At 48.2% G+C, this 24,977-nt stretch overlaps 1 protein-coding gene across 1 annotated transcript in view; it reads right to left on the bottom strand.

The window, feature by feature from the left end:
- FERMT3 (fermitin family member 3) overlaps nucleotides 1-24,977 on the bottom strand; it is a 52,584-nt gene that overhangs the window by 26,175 nt on the left and 1,432 nt on the right. The window contains exons 2-7 of the mRNA XM_015416814.1: nucleotides 12,991-13,224; nucleotides 11,543-11,668; nucleotides 8,552-8,720; nucleotides 5,249-5,351; nucleotides 4,058-4,165; nucleotides 2,983-3,117 (exon numbers count right to left, since the gene is read on the bottom strand). Of these exons, the coding sequence (XP_015272300.1) occupies nucleotides 2,983-3,117; nucleotides 4,058-4,165; nucleotides 5,249-5,351; nucleotides 8,552-8,720; nucleotides 11,543-11,668; nucleotides 12,991-13,224 (875 nt within the window). The remainder of the gene's footprint in view (nucleotides 1-2,982; nucleotides 3,118-4,057; nucleotides 4,166-5,248; nucleotides 5,352-8,551; nucleotides 8,721-11,542; nucleotides 11,669-12,990; nucleotides 13,225-24,977) is intronic.

A 24,977-nucleotide genomic window follows, 5' to 3' on the forward strand; every position in this document is an offset into this window, starting at 1 on the left:
AGCACGACGAAGCATCGGTCCACGCACCAGAACCGCAGAACCCGGCCTCGGCCCTGGCCCCGGTCACTCCGGAACCTCCGGCATTGCCACCGCCGGAAACGCCGCAGCCAACCGCCCCGCCACGGCCACAAGGAGCAGCCCCAAGCAGCACCCCGGAACTCCGCCGTTCCACAAGGCCCAGGAAGTCTCCCGCATACCTCCAGGACTTTGTATGTGGGTAGTTTGGACTATGGGGGGAGGGGTGTAATGTACTGCTGCCTTTCCACGTGTAAGGCATCAGTGTAATGCATCAGCCTGACATGCCCAGACTTGCCCGGGCTGGCCAGGCACAATTCATCTGTAACTTCAGTCGATAGACAAAGGATCCGAAGGATCCTAGCCGGCCCAATCAAAGGGCTAGCTTCCCAGCCAGGAGACCAACGGTCGCCCGGTTATTGTAAATAGCCTATCGGGAGTAGGGGGTGTGTTTAGGTGTACTGGTGGTGGGCTTTCTGAACGCATATAAACCGGCCTGTGAGCGGGTTTCCTTTGTCTTGTTCCTGATCAAATAAGGTACTCTTGCTGAATCACTCTTGCTGAATCACTCCACGTTCTGAGTACTTTTCAGCTGCCAAGTCCCCCCGGGGGGTGGGGAAACCCCCGCCCCAGAGGCCCGTTCCCCGATGCCAGCGGATCGGGCCCCAGGGGGAACTCTGCCCAGACGTGCACGTCACAGGAACTGACATTAGGACGCCGAGCACGCTGGGGGCGGGGCCACGACCATCGGAGGGAAAACTCTATGGCGTCCTAACGTCATATGGCGTCCTAACGTCACATCCGGGTGATGTGCGTGCGGTGCGCGCGCTCCAGTCGCCACCCAGGAGTCCCCCGCTGAGGCGATTGCACCAACTTGGCAACCCTACCCTAGCTCTAGGCCAGGCCTGGTCCTTCAGATTTTTAGTAGGCCCTGCACTCCTGCAGGCTGCTAGCAGGGAGACTGAGAAGAGAAGTAGTAAGTCCCTCCTACTCTCCTGCTTGCTCTGAGGCCTACTGGGATCAGTACTTGGTCCAATGCTTTTTAACTTGTTCATTAATGATTTGGAGTTGGGAGTAAGCAGTGAAGTGGCTAAATTTGCGGATGATACAAAGTTGTTCAGGGTGGTGAAAACCAGGGAGGATTGTGAGGCACTCCAAAGGGATCTGTTGTGGACAGGCAAGTGGGCGTCAACGTGGCAAATGGGGTTCAATGTGGCCAAGTGCAAGGTGATGCACATTGGAGCCAAAAATCCTAAATATAAATACACATTGATGGGGTCTGAACTGGCAGAGACTGAACAAGAGAGAGATCTTGAAGTTGTAGTGGATAACTCGTTGAGACAGTGTGTGACTACAATAAAGAAGGCCAATGCTATGCTGGGGATTATTAGGAAGGGTATTGACAACAGATCAGCCAATATCATAATGCCCCTATATAAATCAATGGTGCGACCTCATTTGGAATACTGTGTGCAGTTCTGGTCACCACACCTTAAAAAGGATATTATAGCTTTGGAAAAAGTGCAGAAAAGGGCAACTCGAATGATAAAAGGGTTGGAACACTTTCCCTATGAGGAAAGGTTAAAGCGCTTAGGGCTCTTTAGCTTGGAGAAAAGACGACTGAGGGGTGACATGATCGAGGTTTATAAGATTATGCATGGGAAAGAGCAGGTAAAGAAAGAGGTACTTTTCTCCCTTTCTCACAATACAAGAACTCGTGGGCACTCCATGAAACTGCAGAGCGGTCGGGTTAGAACGGATAAAAGGAAGTACTTCTTCACCCAAAGAGTGATTAACACATGGAATTCACTGCCACAGGAAGTGGTGGCGGCTACAAGCATGGACGGCTTCAAAAGGGAATTAGATAAGCATATGGAGCAGAGGTCCATCAGTGGCTATTAGCCACAAGGTATAGCTAGGGGCTCTGGGGCAAGTGATGCTCTGTCTTCTTGGTGCTTGGGGGGGGGGTCAACAGTGGGAGGGCTTCTAATGTCCTGGCCCCACTGCTGGACCTCCTGATGGCACTGGTATTTCTGGCCACTGTGTGACACAGAGTGTTGGACTGGATGGGCCTTTGGCCTGATCCAACATTGGCGTCTCTTATGTTCTTATGTTCTTAAAACGCAGGTTCCTTAGAGCAGGTAGAGAAAGAGGTACCTTTCTCCCTTTCTCACAATACAAGAACTCTTGGGCACTCAATGAAATTGCTGAGCGGTTGGGTTAGAACAGATAAAAGGAAGTACTTCTTCACCCAAAGAGTGATTCACACATGGAATTCACTGCCACAGGAAGTGGTGGCAGCTACAAGCATGGACGGCTTCAAAAGGGAATTAGATAAGCATATGGAGCAGAGGTCCATCAGTGGCTATTAGCCACAAGGCTATTAGCCACAACTCTGGGGCAAGTGATGCTCTGTCTTCTTGGTGCTTGGGGGGGGTCAACAGTGGGAGGGCTTCTAATGTCCTGGCCCCACTGGTGGACCTCCTGATGGCACCTGGTATTTCTGGCCACTGTGTGACACAGAGTGTTGGACTGGATGGGCCTTTGGCCTGATCCAACATTGGCGTCTCTTAGGTTCTTATGTTCCAAAGTGGCCATTTTCTCTGGGAGAACTGAGCTCTGTCGCCTGGAAATCAGTTGTAATCCCAGGAGATCTCCAGCCACCACCCGGAAGTTGAAGCAACCTGTATGTACTGAATGTTATTGCTTATTGAATGTAATGAACATTTATACCTGACTAGGATGAAATAATGAGACACGGTGCACTTTACTAAACAATGACCATAAATAGAACACACTAGTTTGCTAAAAGGTTTTTGCGGTGTATATTTATTTGTTACTAGACACACCTGGGAGTTGGCAACCCTACTCAGACCCCAGCAGCTTGGCCTTGGCATGCTATGGCAAGGATGTGTCCCATCCCATAGTTTCAGTGTAGAAGGAGGCCACGCCCCGTTCAGCACTCACCAGAACATTCGGAGTCGTCGATTTCCCCTCCAGTTTGACCTCCAGCGTGGCAAGAGCGGCATCCAGGTCATCGAGGCCGGAGTCTCCAGCGTGGTCTGTGGGGCCGGTGTTCAAGGACAGCTGGTTGATCCGATACTGGAAGGGACCACACAGACAAGTTCTGCTCGAGATGCATCGGGTGAGTGGCACTCAGCGGCAGGGCTGCCAACTCTGGGTTTGGAAACACCTGGAGATTTGGGGGTGGAGCCTGAGGAGGGCGGGGCCCCCAGTGGAGTAACAATACCATAAATGCCCCCCCCCCCCCAAAAAAAAGCAGCCATTTTCTCCAGGGGAACTGATCTCTGTTAAGTGTGTGGAACCCGTGTTTCCTCCCAAGCCGGATCTCTGCAAGCTTGCAGGGAAATGCCAGCTTCGTGCTCTTAAAAGGGAAACGCGGCTGCTCTTAAAGGGGAAACGCCGGCTCTTCTAAGTGCAGGGAACTGCTGTTTCTGGAGATCTGGCATACGGGCGGGTGGGGAGGGCAGCGGACGTTCCCAACGTGACGTCATCACGTCGGGGATGCCCCGCCCCCTCCAGGAACGCCCCCAAAGTCCCCCGCTGGGGGTGGAAGATGGACTTGGCAACCCTAATTTGGGGAGAGGAGGTACCTCAGCTGGGCACAATGCCGCAGAGTCCACCCTCCAAAGCGGCCATTTTCTCCAGGGGAAATGATCTTTGCTGTCTGGAGATCAATTGTAATAGTGGGAGATCTCCAGGTGCCACATGGAGATTGGCAACCCTGGCTAAGTTCTAGGGATTCCAGCTTCCAGGTGGGACTTGGGGATCCCCCAGAATTACAGCTCATCTCTAGACTACAGAGATCAGTTTCCCTGGAGAAAACGGATGCTTTGGTCCACTTTGGTCCCTGTGCTTCCCAGGCCCCACCCCCAAATCTCCAGGAGTTTCCAGGATCTGGCAACCCTGCCCCCCACCCCCCCACTGGCGGCTAGAGGGGACCTGGTAACCTTACTAAGTGCCCGACAGTCACCTAGTAGTGGGCACTCAAATGTTCTCGGGAAGAGGGAGAGAAAGTTACCTGCAGAGCAGCGAAGACCACCATCTCTTCCTCAGTACAATCTGTCTCCTCCAGCAGCACAGACCAACGGGCCTGTTCGTACAGCTGGTTTATCCGCACAGCATCATACTGAATGCAAGAAAGCAAAGCACAGTTGGGCCAACGGCAGGGCTATTTTTGGGCAGGAACGCACAGGAATGGAGTTCCGGCTGGCTCCTGAGTTGGCCACGCCCAGCAGGAACTCATTAGCATAATAGGCCACACCCAACAGCAGGAACTTATTAGGATTGGCTACATTAGGGCAGGCCCGTAGCTAACGCGGGGCCTGTGGGGCCTGGCCCCCTAGCATTTCTTCTGGGCCCCCTCTCTCCCGGGCCAGTCCCAAATTGAATTAATGTGATTCACTTTGATTTAATTAGCTGACCCCCCCCAGGCCCCCTCCCCCCAAAATCCCTAGCTACGGGGCTGCATTAGGGGTGTGTGGCCTAACATGCAAAGGAGTTCCTGCTACAAAAAAAGCCCAGGGTTTTGACAACAAACAAGGTAAACAGAATAAGAAGCAAAAGGTGGGTGTGGCTGGATGACCACACTTCTGGTAACACAGGAGTGTGGCCTCATATGGTAATGACCTACGCTGTCAGGGGTGTGGCCTAATATGCTAATGAGGTTCTGCTGTTTGGTGTGGCCAATTATGCTAATGAGTTCCTGCTGGGCTTTTTCTACAAAAAAAGCCCTGGCCAACGGACTATACAAGACAAGCCCTACCCTGCTCTTAAACACTCGCCAGAAAGGGAAAAAACCCAGAGGTATAACTTGCAGACTCCCAGGAGTCACGTTTTGCTCCACAGACTAGAAACTGGATTTTTGCATTCCAGCTAAGCCCTGACCTGGATGGCCCAGGCTAGCCCAATCAAATCCTGGAAGCTAAGCAGGGCCGGTCCTTGGATGGGAGACCACCAAGGAACACCAGGGTGGCACTGGCAAACCACCTCTGGACATCTCTTGCCTTGAAACCCCCACGTTCGTTCCTTGAGTTGGGATGCTGCCATGACCCTGCCTCAAAAAATGGTGGGAGAAATGCCCCCTTTAAAAATAAACAACATAAAAGCGGGCCTCTCTTCGTATGCGCAGACACACACAGAGAGATTAAAGGAGGGGGCCTGAGGAACTAATGGGGGCCTGGATCCCTGTGGAGAGGGACGTTGCACTGACCTTTGGCTCTAGGTCAAAGAAGCTGTAATACTTGAAGCGTAGCCACAGATGGTCGTTTTCCTTAATATCCTGCTGCAGCAGAGTCCGTGATGAATCCAACCACCTGGGGAAGCAGGAAGTAAGCAAACATGAAGACTGTTGGGCATATAAATCCCAAGAAGAACCTGTTTCTGTGCTCTTGCTGTTGTTCGCATTGCTGTCTTATTTTCCCCTTGTGTGGTAAGATTTGTAAGGAGAAGCACAGGTGGTTTGCAGTGGGCACTTTCACTTTACTCCGCTTCTTCAGCTTCTTCCTCTCCTTTTACAGTCTGGGGAACCTCCCATTGGCCCATTCAAACCTCCCGCCAATGTCCCATTGGTTCCCCTAGTGGCAGGGTGCAGGAGCCTGGTCCCCATTGTTCTCTGGACTCAAGCTCCGCTGTATCGCAGGCACCCAGTGGCCGTCCGCGGACACAACACCTTCTCTGTCTTTGACGATTCTTCTGATATCAAATTTTAGATTTCAGGCCCATCGGAGTAGAGATTGGTTTGTCAAATAATAATTAAAGATCTCAGTTGTTTAATCATCCAAAGGTATGCAATATGTTTGGATGAGTAATAATTCTGAAGAAAAAGTACCTTTTTGTTACACACAATATGTATCCTCTTAGAAGAGGCATTCTCTTCTGTTTGAGGGCGGTGGGAATGCCTCTTCTTATGCCTACACACATCACAACAAGTAACATGCTAGAAGAGGCTCTCCTGTGAGTGAAATTTGGGCAGTGTGCAGTCTTCGATCATGCCCATGCATACCAAGGCTTTCCTAGTATGAGGAAGAATAGGAATACCTATTCTAAGGGTCCAAACAACATGTTCAGGTTTGTAACAAGTTGTGTTTAGATTCTATGTACCCAACTCGGGTCCTGGGAATGGCTTTTAAAAATTAGAGGAGAGTTCAGATGGGCTCAGGATACCCCCACGGGGCAAGAGTCGACAGCCAGAGATGATAAAAGAGTGCCTGGACCAGGATCTCATTAAAATTCTACCCTAATTGATATTTGTTATCTTTTAATTGCTACAAGCTGCTCTGGCAGCCCATTTGTGGCTGGAAAAGTGCAGTACACAATGAACAAACGGGGAATTGGCTATCTCTGTATTCCTTTGATAGCTCCCCCAGGGGAAACGGGCTGGCTGCTAGGAGAGAGAGAATCCTGGTCATGGTGGCTCTTTAGTCCTATCTAGAATCGCAATCTATGTTGATGTGTTCAACGAGCTGACCAGTCCGTGGTAGATTCTGTAGGTGCCCCCTCATAAGAACATAAGAGAAGCCATGTTGGATCAGGCCAATGGCCCACCCAGTCCAACACTCCGTGTCACACAGTGACCCAAACCCAGGTGCCATCAGGAGGTCCAGCAGCGGGGCCAGACCTCCAGAAGCCCACCCAAGCACCAAGAATACAGAGCATCACTGCCCCAGACATAGATCCAGGTGGGCAGCCATGTTGGTCTGAAGCAGTAGAACAAATTTGGAGTCCAGTGGCACCATTGAGACCAACAAAGGTTTATTCAAGGTATGAGCTTGAATAAACCTTTGTTGGTTTTAAAAGTGCCACTGGACTCAAAATTTGCCCCAGACATAGTGTCCCATCTATACCCTGCGGCCTATAGCCACTGATGGACCTCTGCTTCCACACACACACACACACACACACACACACACCCATTCAAAGAGACCAGAGAGGTGGCTGGTTGCTGGCTAAAAACAGAGCCAATTAGTGAGAGCGACAGAACACAGATCATGGCAAAGTCTCCAGAGTCTGTGTATGTAGAGGGAAAGGTACTCCTTTCTCCTGATACGTTTCTGCAGTGGAAGACCCACATGCGACTCTGTCTTCGCTCTGAGAATTTGGAGGAATGTCTCGGCCAGGATGGCCCAGAATAAAGTCAAGAAAAGAAGCACCAGACCCTTGTCTCTTAGCCTCAGCCTCCAGAGGTCTGGACCATCCTGGTTGAGGACTATAGGCCTCCCCTTCTGACCCACCCAACCACATGCCCTCTCTTGCCTGTGCATCCTTCCTCTTCCCACCTGCAAGCTCTCCCACCACCTGCAGTCACAGGTGCCCACACTAGAGGGTGTTGCTAGGAGCGCCACTGGCCCTTTCTGCTCCCATATTTTGCCTGTTTCTGAGCGCATCCGATTCTTCCATTCTGCATTTCCTCCTGCTTCCACTTCCAGTTTGTGTCGGGAGTTTTTCTTGTTTCTGCATTTGTTTTACAGGGATCTGCACTCAGACTACTTCCAGCACACTGTTACCCTGCTGTTCGCTCACTCCCAGTTCTGCTTTCTTTCTCTCCTTCTCCAAAGACGAAAGAGCCAGAGAGAGCATAAGAAGGAATCTTGTTATGTACGCGGACCGCCACCAGGGGTCCACGGCTAAGCAGGCACTTGGTCCCCAAACACAAAGGGGGCCTAGGATCCTAGTCCACCTAGAGTCCACCGATAGCACCCTTGGCGGGAAATTCAAACCCTCCAATGGGGACAGAGGTGTGCCGGGTGGAGTGTATATAGTTGGCCTTGGCCGGTTTTCCTTGTCCTGTTGTGAAGTACAATAAACGCGTCTGAACGCATGTCGTAGTCCGAGTTCTCCATGCGTCGAACCTAGTACTTTTCAAATCTATAAATATAAAGGACGAGGGGACTCCCTGCTCCCAAATGTGTCAGTCTTGCTTGCGTGGGCCTGGATTTTCCCCTCCCTCCCCTTTCTTTTTGCAGAATCACGGAGTTAGGGAGAGAGGGGATGGGTCTGCAGTTAAAGGTTTTGAAAGATGCTTGCCTTTCGCTTCATCTGAGACAAAGCAGCCGGTTAGTTCAAAAAACGCGGGACTTGCTCGTAGATGCAGGATGCATACGGAATACACAAATAAATAAACCGGGGGGGGGGGGAATCCAGTGCAGAGGGAATGCACGCGACTGCAAAGTCAGCCCTTAAGGCTTGACTCCTCGGATTCTCCGGAGCAAGCGGTCAGGGCAGCAAGGGCTACGGCCACCGGAGATGCTGATGCTTTGTGCACCATCCTCATGCTCTTCTCCAGTAGTGCCAGGCAGTGTAGGGCCACTGGGCACACAGGTGATAAAACACTCACAAGCAGGTAGTGGAAGGTTGTTAAGTGCAGGCATCAGAGGAGATGCATGGGCAGGGAGTCAGCAGCGGCAAGCCCTGCTAGAATCCATGAGTCCTGGCAGCTGCCCTACCTTGCGGTATGCCGAGGCGAGCCCTGGTCCCATCCCTCTCTCCCCAGCCCCTCCCTCTGCCTCCTCCTTACCTGCTGTTGATCTGAGTCTTCTCGACAAGGGATCCTGGCCGGTGCTTGCGCAAGATCTGCTCCGGGGTCAGCCCGGTCTGACTGATGGACAGCATTCTGTAACAGGCTTCAGTGTGGGCACTGTCTGAAAAGTGTGCCGGCATCCCACGGAACAGCTGCTGCTCTGCATCTGGTGTTGGAATGGATTGGGGTGGGGAGACCAGAGATTGGGGGAAAGGTCAGTGTGTTACGTCTTGTAGTCTCCAGAAGGACCGCCAGTTGGTCGTCTGACAAAGCAGGCATCATGAACTCTCTAGGAGGTGAACCAGGACTGTCTCAAGACACCAGCTCGATTGAGACCCCTCCCCAAATCATAGTTTGCACCAATTATAATTGAGAACCCAGACTTGAAACACATACGGGTACCACGCTCTGCAACTGTTTTTCCGCTTCCTTTTTCCGTCTTGCTCAGCAGTGTTCTATGGGTAGCGGCCTCCAGAGTCATTTTTTTTTGTATAATTATGTTGTGCTACACAATGCATCATGCCAAACCATGGCTTGCAAACCCCTTTGCAAACTGACTTTTAAACCATGGCTTCTGATCCTAGTTTGAAAACAAGAAAATGGACCAAAGATAGAAATATATCACAAAAAAAGATGCAATTTCTTTCTTGAATACCATGTATTGAAAGATATTAACACACACACACCTCATATAGAGCTGCGTTATGTTTTAATGTCTTTCTGTATAGGACTTACCCAAGCTGATTTTGTATTTTGCTTGCTGTACATTTTTATTTTTCCTTTGGTCCTTTTTCATGTTTTTATACTGTTCCTGCACAGAAGGAATCCAAAGGCGATTAGAAGGGAACGAACCTCCCCACCCCCATGGCAGCATAGCTGACAGATCCATACGTTCCATATTCCTATTATATGTGTCTGTTAAGTCGCTCGCTTAACAAAGAAGTCGGAGAGTGATTCAGCAGGAACACAGCTTTATCCTTCAACTCAAACACAACTCCAACACGGATCAACATCTGATAGCCAGAACAGCCGTTACAGTGCAGCTGTCCTGCTTTTAAACATTCCCGGCTAATGTAGCCACACCCACTGTACAAATACCAACCAATAAGGTTGTTCACATAAGGACCAATCACGGATGTTCCCACTCAGGGAGCTTACTAGAAGGTGATTGGTTAGGTGCTTCCTGGGCTAGTAACACGATTGGATGTATTTGGATCCTAGCCCAGGACGAAGCTTAACATTACAAGTCAATGAGATGTTTCACATACATCATGCATTCCATGGCAGCTTTGGAATACACTACATTATATCAACCTTCCCAGAGGCATCTTCCATAACTGCAGTGGATGTGACCTATGAGTTCAGCCAGATTTGGAGCTGGAAGCCATGCCTCCCCCACCCCTTGAATGGCTAACCTCCAAGTGGCACCTGGAGAGCTCCTGAAATTACAACTGATTTCCAGAGGACAGAGATTTTTTTCCCCCTGAGGAAAATGGCCACTTCGGAAGGTGGACTCTATGGCACTATACCTCATTAAAGTATCTCCCCTCCTCAAATCCCACCTTTCTCAGGCTCCACCCCCAAATCTTAAGAAATTTTTCAACCTGGAGTTGGTAACCATACCCACCCAGTTCCAGATGTGTAAGAGCATGATAGCGTGTCTCCCATTCATTCGGTTTCCCCCTCAGACTGCACTCTCCCGCCTCAGGTCCCATGCTACCTCAAGAGTTCCCTCAGGAACAGATTTTCATTGAGCTATATCCCTCCTCTTACTTGAGAACAGACAATCTGTCACAATCTCTCCCTTCCCTTCCAGAGAAGAACACAAACTTAAGAAGAAGAAGAGGAGATTGGATTTATACCCCGCCCTTCACTACCCAAAGGTGTCTCAGAGTGGCTTACAAACTCCTTTCCCTTCCCCTCCCCACAACAGACACCCTGTGAGGTGGGTGGGGCTGAGAGAACTCTTGACAGAAACTGCTCTTTTTTCAAGAACAGCTGTGCCAGAGCTTGTGACTGACCCAAGGTCACATCAGCAGGTGCAAGTAGAGGAGTGGGGAATCAAACCCGGTTCTCCCAGATTAGAGTCCACACACTTCACCACTACACCAAACAGTTCTTAACTGTTTCATCATGCATTGTGGCTGAAAAAGAGCTTTAAAATAGTCAATAAAGTGTCCTGTCTTAGAGTGAGAGGCCTTGATCAACTTCCCAAGGAACTCTGAGATTTCTCAAAAGGCATTTTGAAAGCCACTATATTTTGTTAGTATTTTCTCTGGGCGTGTTTCTGCACTTGGAAGTCACGTTGACCTCTGGTGACTGACCCCAACTGGGGGCCTGGAGGATATTCTGACAGGTGGCTGAAAGCCTGCCCTGTCCTCCTGATGTGGAATTCCAAGGAAGTCTCCTATCCAAGTACTAACCACAGTCAACCATGCTTAGCTTCCAAAACCTGACAAGATCAGGGTTAAAGCCACTATTCTAACCCCCAAATCCTGCTCTTTAATCCAAGATGAGCAGTAATTTAAATTGGCAAACTGTGCTCAAGGGATCCATGGTTTTGTGGCAAATAGGCCATGGTGTCTGAAAGACTGTGTACTCCCATATGAACCTGCCTAATAACTGATGAAATAATCTTAAACCCCGGTCTGTGTGCCACTGTGAACTGAAATAAGCTGGGAAGCTGTCGAAACAGGACCCATTTTGTGGTGGCACCTTGATTATGGAATACGCCTCTCTGCAGCTGGCTGGCACTCTCTGAAGGCATATTTGTTCCTGTTGATCATATATATTTTAATATGTGATTTGAATATGCAATTACTATATTGGTATTTTAAATTTGTTATATTGTTTTAATTCTCTACATGCCATCTTGAGCGTTGGTGGAGATAGCAGGACAGGCACAGTCTTCCAGCAAGATTAGAAAGCATATGCTGTTGTACTTGGATGTGCACACGTGCTCACTCGGCCTCCCCCCAAACGACTCACTTGTTGGGAGCCGCACTCCCGTCAGGTCATAGGTCTCCGTGGCGCTTCCTTCTTTCTCCTTGTGCTTCCGCTTCTCCTTCTCTGCAGGTGCACGCAGCAAGGACAATTCTTCAGGATGGCGGATACCTGCAAGATATTTCCATTAGCCCCTTAGCTGATCTCACCTGTTGCTTTATCCTTTCTTGGTGTCCCACAAAGCACTCTAACCTGTTTCCCAGTCTTCCCCTGAAACCTTCTTGCTTTTAATCACAGTTAATTACAGGGACTGGGACATGAATCTGCCATGAATTTGGCTTCATGTCTAAAATTCAGCCTCTTCTTGAAAATCCCCGTTCACTAAGTTCCTAGTCCTCATTATTGTGAGGAGGAGCTAGAGGGGAGGATGACCGGGACACTAGAGAATGGAGCTAGGAGGGCTGGCTTTTTATGAGATAATGTACTGGGAGGTATGGCTTTTCTCTGCCCTGAACCACAAGCCAAATTGTCTCATTTATACAGCCATTAATGGTGGAGTCTTCCTTTGCAAGGGTCACCTGAACTTCCAACATCTGGAATGCCAGAGTCAGAAGCAATGAAGTAGAGTGCCCAAATTCTGAAACAGGTGGGGTAACTGTGTTTGAAGCAGCAGAGCAAAGTTTGAGTCCAGTGGCACCTTTAAGACCAACACAGGTTTATTCACGGGGTAAGCTTTTGTGTGCAAGGCACACTTTGTTAGATACCTGTGCTTGCACACGAAAGCTTATACCACGAATAAAACTGTGTTGGTATTAAAGGTGCCGCTGGACTCAGACTTTGTCCTGCAGATTTTGAAACGACATCCATCAGGGTAGAATAGTAATATCCAGTATTGAAAAACAGAAGAAGGCGGCTGCATCTATACAGAGTCCAGGAAGAGAAGGGGGAGGGGAAAGAATTACAGTGTGAAAGTATTTTTCAGTATATTAGTAGATCCCTACGCATTTTGCACGCTGCTTCATCAGGGGATCTGATTAAAAACAAAATAAGAGAATATAATAACATCAGCTTCTCTCGTATTTTGAATCCTCTTACATGTTAAACTTTGCACATCTTGTGACTCTAAAAATTAGTACAAATAGCTTTATCCTGGTTACTGCAGCCCTGTCTTATGACAAAAACCTTAGATACGTTATAACTTTACAAAACAGACAAACTATGTGGCTCCTTAAGAGAAAAAGATTCTGTTCAGTCCTAACATTTCTTTTATAAAACAGTCTCGTACATTTTAATTTTCCTGTTACTGCATTACATCCCATGATGAAGCGGCATGCAAAACACGCAGGGATCTACAAATATCAGTAAAATTATTTTCCCACTGCACCTATTTTTTTTCTTCTCTTCACAGAATAAAGAATAGTTGAGTGTTGCGGAGGGCCGTTACTGCCCACTTTGATGCCCCAGCGCCACCCTCTGCTTTGTGGGGTGCTCACCAAGAACCCTGCAGATGTCGATCACTGCGCTGAAGACTGGCTGGGCAAAGTTGGCTCGGATACGAACGGCGCAGTGGTTCGGCAAGGAAAGACGCACCGGCTTGTGCTGTGGAGTGTACAGCAGGCGGGCATCAGCCAAAACCCCATATTTATCCAGGCTCCAATGTGTATTCAACAGCCACATTTTCTTCTGCTCCCACCACAGGGCATGGTCTGACCAATCTCGCTGCAGTTCTAAGGAAAAAGCAAGAGAGCAAGAGAAGAAGCTCGGTCAGATCACATACTTTGTATGCAGAAAATTCCAGGTTCAATCCCTGCTGGGGACTTAGACACTGGGAACAGTTCTTCTCTGGAAAGCTGCCACCAGTCAGAATAGAAAATACTCAGCTAGGCAGACCGCAGCTTTGAGCAGGGATTAAGGTAGCTTCAAAATATATATACATGAGTGTTCTGTGGTATCAGTATGAAAGCCATAGGCAAAGAGGGGAGCCAGCAAAATTTACTGAATTATTTATTTGATTTATATAGTGCCCTCCCCAGAGGGGCTCAGGGAAGTGTACAACAATTAAATAATACAATTAATATAACTATTTACATATAATAATGTTGTAAAATACTGTATAAAAGCAGAGAGATCAGATGTTAAATGAAATCCGATGTCTAATCAGAAGTCCAGTCAGATCCAGGCCACTGATCGGCGATTGGCCAAAAGCTTGGGGGGGGGGGGTTCTGCTGCCTCAACCAACTGCCCAGTGGAAGAGCTCCATCTTTCGGGCCCTGCAGAACTGCAATAAGTCCCGCAGGGCCCTAATCTTGTAGGGGAGCTTGTTCCACCAGGCAGGGGCCAGGGCCAAGAAGGCCCTGGCCATGGTCGAGGCTAATCGGACATCCCTGGGGCTGGAGACCACCAAGAGATGTTGATTTGTAGACCACAGTGCCCTCCAGGGCTCATATGGGGGGTGGCGGTCTCATAGGTATGCTGGCCCCTGGCCATATAGGGCTTTAAAGGTAAGCACCAGCACCTTGAAATGGACCTGGAATCCAATAGGCAGCCAGTGCAGTTCACACAGCACTGAGTGGATACGAGCCTGCACAGGCGTCGCTGTCAACACCTGTGCTGCCTCATTCTGTACTAGCTGTAACTTCCAGAGCACAGAGTCAAGGGCAGCCCCACGTAGAGAGAGTTACAGAAATCAGTCTGGAAGTGACCATTGCATGGGTCACTGTAGCTCAGTCTTGGGGGGGGTGAGATATGGGGCTGACTGCCTGATCTGCCTCGGATTGAAAAAGGCAGACCCGGCAGTGGCAGTGACCTGGGTCTCCATGGAGACGGAGGCATCCAGGAACACCCCCAGACTCTTCACCCCCGATGTAGGCACCAGTGGAGGAGCCCCATCGAAGGTTGGGAGCCTAATCCCCTGACCCAATCTCCCGCGACTCAGGTACAGGACCTCGTCTTAGAAGGATTTAACGTCAGTCGGCTCTGTCGTAACCATCCAGCCACAGCCTGTAGCGCCTCGTCCAGGTGTCCTGGGGCCGTGTCCGGGTTGCAGTCGATCAGTAGATAGAGCTGGGTGTCATCCGCATACTGGTGACAACCCAGCCCATATCTCCTGATAATCTGGGCAAGGGGGTGCAATATAGATATTGAATAGCATGGGGGAGAGAATTGCTCCCTGCAGGATGCCACATTCCAGTGGATGCCGCTAGGATAACTCCCCCCCCCCCCCGGGGCCCCCCCCTGTCCTGTCCCTGACCCTGGAGGAAAGAGGCCGGCCACTGCAAGGCAAGCCCCCATATCCCAGCATCAGCGAGGCGGTGGGTTAACACCTCATGGTCAACCATATCGAACGCTGACAATAGATCAAGAAGAATCAGCAGCGCCAATCCGCCTCGGTCCAGGTGTACCCGGAGATCATCCACCAGGGTGACCAGCACCGTCTCTGTCCCATGGACCAGACTGGAAGGGATGCAGGACTTTAGCCTCCTCCAAGAAAGCCTGAAGTTGTGTTGCCTCTATCCTCTCTACCACCTTGCCCAGGAATGGTAGATTAGACACCGGGTGGTAGTTATTAAGGACTCTTGGGTCCAGAGAAGGTTTTTTAAGGAGAGGGTGAACTACTGCCTCCTTCAGTCCCCCTGGGAAGGTCCCCGTTGAAAGGGACAAGTTAATAATCTCCTTCAGAGGGGAATTGAGGCTGAAATTCTGTACTTATGTAAAACACTGGCAAACTGCATCTGTAAAACAGTGCATAACTGGATAAAGGACCATGTAATGGCAGTATCTGACAAAGAGAGCTTGGACTCTCGAAAACTCATACCCCGAAAATCATTTTGATCTCTGAGGTGCTACTGGACTTGAATCTACATGTAATGGTAGAGACACAGCATATAGACTATGGGGTACAGCAAATAGAGTATAGTAAATACAAAATAAATTGCTGAAAAAGTTCACAAAAATATAAAGATGTAATACATTTCAAATATCAAAGATGTAATTTAATATTTGTTTTCCAGCAGGTGCTAGCAGGTATACAGCACAGGAACAAGGACGAACACTTCTCGAGTCTATCTGCGTTCGTTTCGAGTGATCTTTCTCAATCTCAGTCTTCAATATTCAATGAACTTCTGCAATTCAATGCACCACAAGGGTATCCAAAACATTCAAAATGGCTCACACAGCTCCTACACACTGATTCTTTTACATGGACAAGTCAGTCTTTATATTTTTAAACAAATATTAAATTACATCTTTGATATTTGAAATGTATTACATCTTTATATTTTTGTGAACTTTTTCAGCAATTTATTTTGTATTTACTATGGTAGAGACACAGGCCAGACAAAGCAGCAAACCATGGTAACGACAGTCTGTTTGTGAACCCAGAATTCATTTCCCAGACAGCGGGCTCTTCCGCATTCTGTTTTTCCTCGCTTGTACATTCCTGTTTTTTTCCCATTTCTTTTTGTCTATTCTGCATGCATTCCGCGCCCTCTAGTGGTCGATTCGATATTACACCAGTTTCTGTTCAGCATAAAAACCTGCAGTTAAAATCTACAGGGATATACTCTGGAAATAAACTGGTGTAATATCGAATCGACCACTAGAGGGAGCCCCTGTAAGCCGCCCTGAGCCCACGGGGAGGGCGGGGTATAAATACGAAAAATAAATAAAAATAAATAAAATAAAACACCTGTGGAACAGAACACCCCCTCCCCAGAAGAAACAGGGACTTACAGGTGAGGAAAATGAGAACACAGAAAAGCTCGGTCACGCACATCCTGGTGTACCTTGATAAACCCTGGTTCCATAACCTTTGTTCTGCCTGGACATCTCCATCACTGGAGAGTGTCTGGGGGTGTCGCTAAGGAACGAGCCAGGGCATCTGCATCCAAACACGATGTGAAAGACCAACTGTGGTTATTAAACCAGGTTCAAATCACGATGTCAGATCCTGGTTCGACAGACCCTACCCCAGAGTTAATCAACTGGCCACAGTTAATTAAACTCTGGTGTGTCATCTGAATCATGCCCAAGAGGGACCTGTGAGGAAGACCCAGGTTGTCTCAGCCACAGACTCATTGGGTAGCCTTGGGCAAGCCACTGTCACCCCCGAACGGCAATGTGGGGGAATAAGACCCCCGGCCTGCCTTACAAGAATATGGTAAAGATTATGAAGAGTATGTATGTGAAACACTACATTTCTGAGATTTCAGACATGAAAACAGACCGATACAACACTCACATGCTCATTGCCTAAGCAGAAATGTACCCAGGGCTGTGTCAGCATACCCCGAGGTGAGGCAGCTGCTGGGACCCAGGGTTTCTGGCTGGGCCCACTGCTGCCAGCGGCACCCCCTGCCCTCTCACTTTTTAGCATTCCATCACCCATGCTCCCCTGCTGTATTGGTGCCTGGTGCCACTGCAGGCAGCTTGAAGCATGAGCTGTGGGAACGCTTGAGAGCAGATAAGGGAAGGACACGCAAGCAGGTGGAAGGCATGCAGGGGAGTGGGCGGGGATAAGTGCCTGATGGTAGGCGGAGGAGGGGAGGGGGGGCTCCTGGGAACTCTCTGCCTGGGGCCCCTCTCCAAAACCTGGAATAAAACCTGTATCTGCCATCCACTATCACTCATTGCCGGAGGCTCTTCACCACAGCTGACTGCAGACTGTAAACATCTACTGTCCTCTGCTGATTTAAAGCCAGCACAGCTTTGGCTTGGGCTACACAACAGAAAAACACAAACTGTTCTACAGTACACTCAGCAATTTAGAATATACCACAGTAGCTGCAAGGTGTGAAAAAGGCAGGATATGCACTGTTTGGTGCCTTAGCATTTCAGGCATGTGCATATGTACAAGCTGCAGGTGCAGCCTGCAAATGGGCAAACAGAGTCATAGAATCACAGAGTTGGAAGGGGCCATACAGGCCATCTAGTCCAACCCCCCCTGGTCAATGCAGGATCAGCCTGGAGCATCCCTGACAAGTGTCTGTCCAGCCGCTGCTTAAAGGCAGCCAGGGAGGGGGAGCTCACCACCTCCCCTAGGCAGCCCATTCCACTGTTGCACAACTCTGACTGTCAAAAAGTTTTTTCCTTTTATCCAGCTGGTACCTTCCCACCCTTAATTTAAACCCATTCTTGCAAGTCCTATCCTCTGCTGCCAACAGGAACAGCTCCCTGTCCTCCTCCGAGTGACAGCCCTTCAAATACTTCAAGAGAGCAATCACGTTGCCCCTCAACCTCCTCTTCTCTGGACTAAACCTTCCCCAGTCGCTCAGCCTTTCTTCCTAGGGCTTGGTCTCCAGGCCCCTGATCATCCTCGTCGCTCTCCTCTGCACCTGCTCCATTCTGTCCACATCCTTTTGAAGTGAGGCCTCCAGAACTGCACACAATACTCCAGGTGTGGCCTGACCAATGCAGTTGACATCTTGCAATTTGGATGTTATGCCACTGTTGATACACCTCAACAACTGCCTGTATACGTGCTTTCTCCATTGTGGCCTCCAGCTTGTGGAATTACCTGCCTGAAGAGTGTCATGACGTGCAGGCAGATAGTGGCATGGGGGGAGAAGTTAGTCAAAGAGTGGGGTCAGGGTCTGGTCCAAGGGTCAAGCACCAGGTCAAAATGTCAACACAGAGAAGGTTAATGGGCAGTCTGAAGGCAGAGTCTAGCAGTCCAAGAGTCGAGCACAAGTGAGCAAATCCAAGAATTGTAGTCAGAGGCAGTTTGATAAGTCACAGAGTCCGATTCAAGCGTAATCAGGATACAAGAGAGAAGAGGAGAGAAGAGATTGGATTTATACCCCGCCCTTCACTCAGAGTTTCAGAGCGGCTTACACTCTCCTTTCCCTTCCCCTTCTCACAGCAGACACCCTGTGAGGTAGGTGGGGCTCAGAGAGCTCTTTCAAGGACTGCTCTTGACAGAACAGCTCTGAGAAAAATTACAGCTGATCCAAGGTCACACCAGCAGGTGCAAGTGGGGGAGTGGAGAATCAAACCCGGTTTTCCCAGATTAGAGTCCGCGCTCCTAACCACTACACCAAGACAGGTTCGGATGTAGTGGTCACAGGGTGGGAGCTAAATCGACTTGTTGCTTCCACGCCTAACAGCCTCCCTCAGCTGGTTTTTATAGGCATACACACGAAAAAAGGGGAAGAGAAACTAAACCAAGCAAGCAAGAGAGCCAAAACCTCCAAAGGAAGTTTAGAAAACTAGGAACCATTTAAGATCACACAAAAAGATAATGTGAGGCCACAATTGTATTTGGCCTAGTGTCAGTGGCAATTACATATACTGGAGAAAGTAATATTGCCAATATGTACCATCCAGTTTAGGTCCTAAGATTACAAGTACAATCACCTTATCAGGGCCAATGTAACATCAATATGTAGAAGTCTGATCAATATGTATCAGCACCATTTGACCTCTGAAGAAGGCTCTTTGGGGCCGAAACGCATCAGGTCATCTACGGTTCCTTTTGTGCATTTGTCACTTTGATTATGTTATGAGGCTTTACTTGAGCCCCTACAAGGTTTTTAACTGTTTTTGAAATAAGCACCTGTACTTTTGTCTATAATTATTGATGATTTTAACTTTTAGCCCCTTACTAGTTTTCTAAACATCCTTTGGAGGTTTTGGATCTTTTATAGGCATGTGCCTAAGGGTCATGCTTGCAGCCAGCTGCTCAGGAGTAATCCTGCAACTACTCAGGCAGCTGGTGTCAGTCCAGTAGGTGAGCACTTTGTTGTCTCTCCTGTAGTTCTGCTTGTAGACCCTGTCTGTGGCGTTCTAAGGGTGTGGGTGATACTGGGAGCGATTAACTTAGTTCCACTGGTTGAATCAGGGCTGGAGGGTGTTGGTGGCTCTGCACCAGCTCTTGACTGTGAATCCTGAGAAACCTGCAGTTTGTCTTCCTGCTTGCTGGCCTCGGCTGACTCAGAGCTGGCTACACGGGGCTCCTCTTCTCCTGAGGAGTCCTCACTGAGCCCTGGCTGACCCACGACAAAAAGGTCAGGAAGGCTCCCCGCTCTCCTGGTTTTCTGCAAACTATGCAAAACTGAATTATTCAGAGGGTTTTTTTCTACACAGGCAATAGGGTAGCCCTGTTAACAAAAGGCTTTGCAAAGTTACTTGGATAAATTATTGGGGGATGTGATCTGTGCTACTGTGCATTGCTTGCTGTGGGTTGGCTCCCATTGTGTAATTTTGCTTCATTTAATGCGTCCTGTTAACACTTAGCCTCTCTTTAGTTCTCTTTAGTTCTACAACCCAAATCCCATATCATTGTGTACTGAATGTCCCTATCTTGTTGATGATATTGATTCACTCTGTGTTATTTGTCTATCTATCGGCATACATCTGAGAGTTCTGAAAGAACTTAAATGTGAACTTGCGAATCTCCTTACAAAAATATGTAATCTTTCATTAAAATCTGCCTCCATTCCTGAGGAATGGAAGGTAGCTAATGTCACTCCCATCTTTAAAAAGGGTTCCAGAGGAGATCCGGGAAATTACAGGCCAGTCAGTCTGATGTTGATACCGGGTAAGTTGGTGGAAACTGTTATTAAGGAAAGAATTAGTAGGCACATTGATGAACAAAAACTATTGAGGCAGACTCAGCATGGGTTCTGTAAGGGAAGATCTTGTCTCACTAACCTGTTAGTGTTTTTTGAGGGAGTGAACAAACATGTGGACAAGGGGGACCCAATAAATGTTGTTTACCTTGACTTCCAGAAAGCTTTTGATAAAGTTCCTCATCAAAGGCTCCTAAGTAAGCTCAATAGTCATGGGATAAAAGGACAAGTCCTCTTGTGGATCAAAAACTGGCTAATTAATAGGAAACAGAGAGTGAGTATAAATGGGAAATTTTCTCAGTGGAGGGTGGTAAGCAGCGGGGTACCACAGGGATCAGTACTCAGTCCGATGCTTTTTAACTTGTTCATTAATGATTTGGAGTAAGCACTGAAGTGGCTAAATTTGCAAATTAAATGAAGTTGTTCAGGGTGGTGAGAACCAGAGAGGATTGTGAGGCACTCCAAAGGGATCTGTCAAGGATGGGCGAGTGGGTGTCAACATGGGCAAATGGGGTTCAATGTGGCCAAGTGCAAGGTGATGCACATTGGAGCAGCCAGTATCATAATGCCCCTATATAAATCAATGGTGCAACCTCATTTGGAGTACTGTGTACAGTTCTGGTCACCACACCTTAAAAAGGATATTGTAGCATTGGGAAAAGTGCAGAAAAGGGTAACTAGAATGATAAAAGGGTTGGAACACTTTCCCTATGAAGAAAGGTTAAAACACTTGGGGCTCTTTAGCTATGGGGTGACATGATCGAGGTTTATACGATTATGCATGGGATAGAGCAGGCAGAGAAAGAAGTACTTTTCTCCCTTTCTCACAATACAAGAACTTGTGGGTACTCAAAGAAATTGCTGAGCAGTCGGATTAGAACAGATAAAAGGAAGTAGTTCTTCACCCAAAGAGTGATTCACACATGGAATTCACTGCTACAGGAGGTGGTGGCGGCGACAAGCATGGACAGCTTCAAGAGGGCATTAGATAAGCATATGGAGCAGAAGTCCATCAGTAGCTGTTAGCCACAAGGTATAGACAGGAACTCTCAGTCTGGGGCAAGTGATGCTCTGTATTCTTCGTACTTGGGAGGGGGCAACAGTGGGAGGGCTTCTAGTGTCCAGGCCTCACTGCTGGACCTCCTGATGGCACCTATTATTTTTGGCCACTGTGTAACAGAGTGTTGGACTAGATGGGCCATTGGCCTGATCCAACATTGGCTTCTCTTATGTTCTTATGTCTTGACTCCCAGTGAGAAACGCAGACTATAAGTAACTTGAATAAATAAATAATAAATAAGTAAAGGCTCTAGACATAAGATGTAACCTCTTTGCCAGGACGAAGCCTCTAGAAATGGGTTAACTTTGAACAATGACAGCTTCAGCTAAGTCCATTCTGCATCAGGCATTTGCTCCACATTTTCTCAGCACTCGACCTGAGCTGATTCTGCACCCATCTGTTTCCTCGCAGTTTTTCCACAGCCACGTTGGGAGGTTAATCTCCCTCTACACTGCATGCCGCTTTCACTTTCTTTGCTCGTTGGGTTTTATGGTACCCTCTGCATAGATTTATGGCCATTCAGGGGTGACTTTGCAGTCAGTATAGCATTGGCCTGGGGTATCTGAATGTGGTTTTGAGCAGCACCTTATCCTTCCTCCGCTTCCAATTGGAAGGGAACAATAAGCAAACGACTTGACATGGCTTCACTGATCTCCCACAGTTCCCCCGCCCTATTTCCCCCTCTTTATTTATCACTTCGCCATTAATTACTTGGTTCAGGCGGCTAATAACCACTGAGGCAAGTACTGACACAGGAAAATCTGCATACCAGATTGAATGAAAACAGACATTCTGAGGCAAGGGGGAACCAGGTCGAGTGATGAGAAAATGTGGAGCAAATGCCAGATGCAGAATGGACCCTAGTTCCCCCCTGTCTCGGAATATCTGTTTTCATTCAATATTCGAGTTCAGTAGCACCCTGGAGACCAATAAGATTTTCCTGTTGATCTCCGAGGTGTGGCTGGACTCGAACCTAGCTGTTCTACTACAGACCGGAATAGCCACCCTTTGAAACTAACTTCAGCTATGATTTTTTTTGAGGCATCCCCAATATAGGGACAGTGACTTACCCAGAAAATAGGGACCTGGAAGCAGGGACTGTCACTAGTACAATCATACATAGTTGCTTTTCCAGTGGAAGGAGATTTCCCCCTCCAGGTTGTATCCCACACTACAGTGCTGACACCCTTGTTTTTCCCCACCTTCATGCAAATAACCTCCCCTTCCCCGTCAAATTGACAGGATTGCAAAGACCAAGCTGGGTGGTAAAATGACTGGAGAGGAGCTAAGTTTATGAACGGTTGTGTCATTTCCTGGCCTGGTTATCACACCCCTAAACCAAGCAGGGATGAGGGGGTTTAGCATCAGCCCCTAAGGGTGAAAGTGTCCTAATGTTTATCAGAGGGATTCCAGAAACCCACAGGGGAAAAGGGATCTGACCACAATGCCTAGCTGAGTCACTGGTATTCCCCCCCCCCCATACACATGCAACTGGATAGAGTCAGATCCATCTTTATTGTATTTTGTGAACTGCACAGACAGACGTTTCTGTGCTCAGCTAGAAGTCACTTATTTACACTGGATCTCTGGGAGCCCTAGGGCAAAACTTAAAAACATGCACAGAAATAACAAAACTTTTATTTCTAGCTTTGTCTTTGGGCTTAGTTCACTCCTGCGTCTGTTAGATGGAACAGCAACTGGGCACTGTCTGGAAAGCGGTGGTAGGGCTGCCAGCTCAGGGTTGAGAAATACCTGGAGATTTTGGGGATGGAGCCTGAGGATGTCAGAATTTGGGGAGGGGTTTCAATAGGGCATGACACACCGTAGAGACCACCTTCCAAAGCGGCCATTTTCTCCAGGTGAGCTGATCTCTGTTGCCTGGAGACCCATTGTAATAGCGGGAGATCTCCAGCGACTGCCTGGAGGTTGGTAGCCTTAAGCAGTGCAGCTCTTGCCGACCCACTGCTCTGCAAAAGTGCTGTAAAGCATACTGCTGGAACATGAAGCAGAACATCACAGTGCAAAGGAAAAGCAGATTGAGAGAGGAGAGGGGAGGGAAAGTAGCATGGTATAGCCTGATCTCACCAGCTGTCAGAAGCTAGGCATGGTCAGTATTTGGATGGGGAGACCACCAAGGAAGGCTCTGCCAAGGAAAGCCATGGCAAACCACCTCTGCTTCTCACGTGCCTTGAAAGCCCCTTGTTGGGATCATCATAGGTAGGGTTGCCAGGTCCGGGTTGGAAAATACCTGGAGACTTTGGGGGCGGATCCAGGAGAGGGTGGGGTTTGGGGAGGGGAGGGGCCTCAGCATGGTACAGTGACATGGAGTCCACCCTCCAAAGCAACCATTTTCTCCAGGGGAGCTGATCTCTGTCAGCTGGAGATCAGTTGTAAAAGCAGGAGATCTCCAGGCCCCACCTGGAGGCTGGCAACCCCAACCATAGGTTGGCTGTGGCTTGAAAGAAGGGAAACAAGAAGATAATGGCTTGGGTTCGGATGAGAAGTTTTCACAGGTGCAAGGATTTCCTCCCACAGAGCACTGTTTTCCTACTTCCTCCTCTCGCAACAGCCCAAAATGACCCCTGAAATTCTGTTCCCAGGATCCTTTCTCCCCCCAGGAAGAGGATTTCAGGAAGGCTTTTTCGGGCTGATGTAGAAAGGGGGGGGGGGGGAGATGGGAAACTGATGCTCCTTGCATGCACAGAGACATTAGTCTGGATCCACCCTAGTGTCGTTATTTAGAAGTACTGGTCTGGTGATACCTTTTAATCCTAAATTCATATTACTTGAAGTGTGGCTGGAGTCTCTTCCCCCAAAACAAATGACAGAAACAATCTCTTTATTATTGGCTGTGGCTAGAATGACTGTAGCTGCTAGATGGAAATCAGTCGCAGGCCCGTCATTAGACTTGTGGTATGATAAACTTTGGATGCAATTTATTATGGGGAAAATAGCGGATGGCATAGCAAATCACACTAACGGGGATTATCAAACACCTTTTATATGTAAGTGGTTTCCAATAATTCAGTTTCTGTCAGAAAAGGAAGTGGTTCCCTCTTTTGCTAATGATAAATACTGGCTTTGTTTCTGAAAATAGAATTGTTTAAAGCAGGGCTCTTTTTGTAGAAAAAGCCCAGCAGGAACTCATTAGCATAATAGGCCACACCCAACAGCAGGAACTCATTAGCCTATTGGGCCACACCCCTGACAGCACAGCTCATTAGCACATTAGGCCGCACCCCCATGTTACCAGAAGTGTGGTTATCCAGCCACACCCACCTTTTGCTTGTTATTCTGTTTACCTTGTTTGTTGCCAAAACCCAGGGCCTTTTTTTGTAGCAGGAACTCCTTTGCATGTTAGGCCACACACCCCTAATTGTAGCCAATCCTAATGAGTTGCTGTTGTTGGGTGTGGCCTATTATACTAATGAGTTCCTGCTGGGCGTGGCCAACTTGGGAGCCAGCCGGAACTCCGTTCCTGTGCGTTCCTGCCCAAAAATAGCCCTGGTTTAAAGTAACATATAGGCTAAAGCTACTAACCCATCAATGAACTGTAGTTAGCAGCAAGATAGAAGTTATGTTAATGAGCATAATGATACCTCCTTCTGTATTTAGATAATGTTAACTAATGTTTGTTGTTATTCCTTTTGCTCTTCTCATCATATTGTTATTATATTCTTGTATTGTTACATGTTGAAAACCTTGAATAAACCTTTGTTGATTAAAAAAAAAAGAATTTGACAAAGGAAAAAAAAAAGAAGTACTTTGTGTACCTTATCTAGTTCCCCCACTCGTGGGGACCAAAAGCCCACACAAGGTATCACGCACAGCTAGGTTTCTGCAAACCTCGAAG

The sequence above is a fragment of the Gekko japonicus genome, unplaced genomic scaffold (assembly GCF_001447785.1).
Source record: "Gekko japonicus isolate JY-2015 unplaced genomic scaffold, Gekko_japonicus_V1.1 scaffold248, whole genome shotgun sequence".
NCBI lineage: Eukaryota > Metazoa > Chordata > Lepidosauria > Squamata > Gekkonidae > Gekko > Gekko japonicus.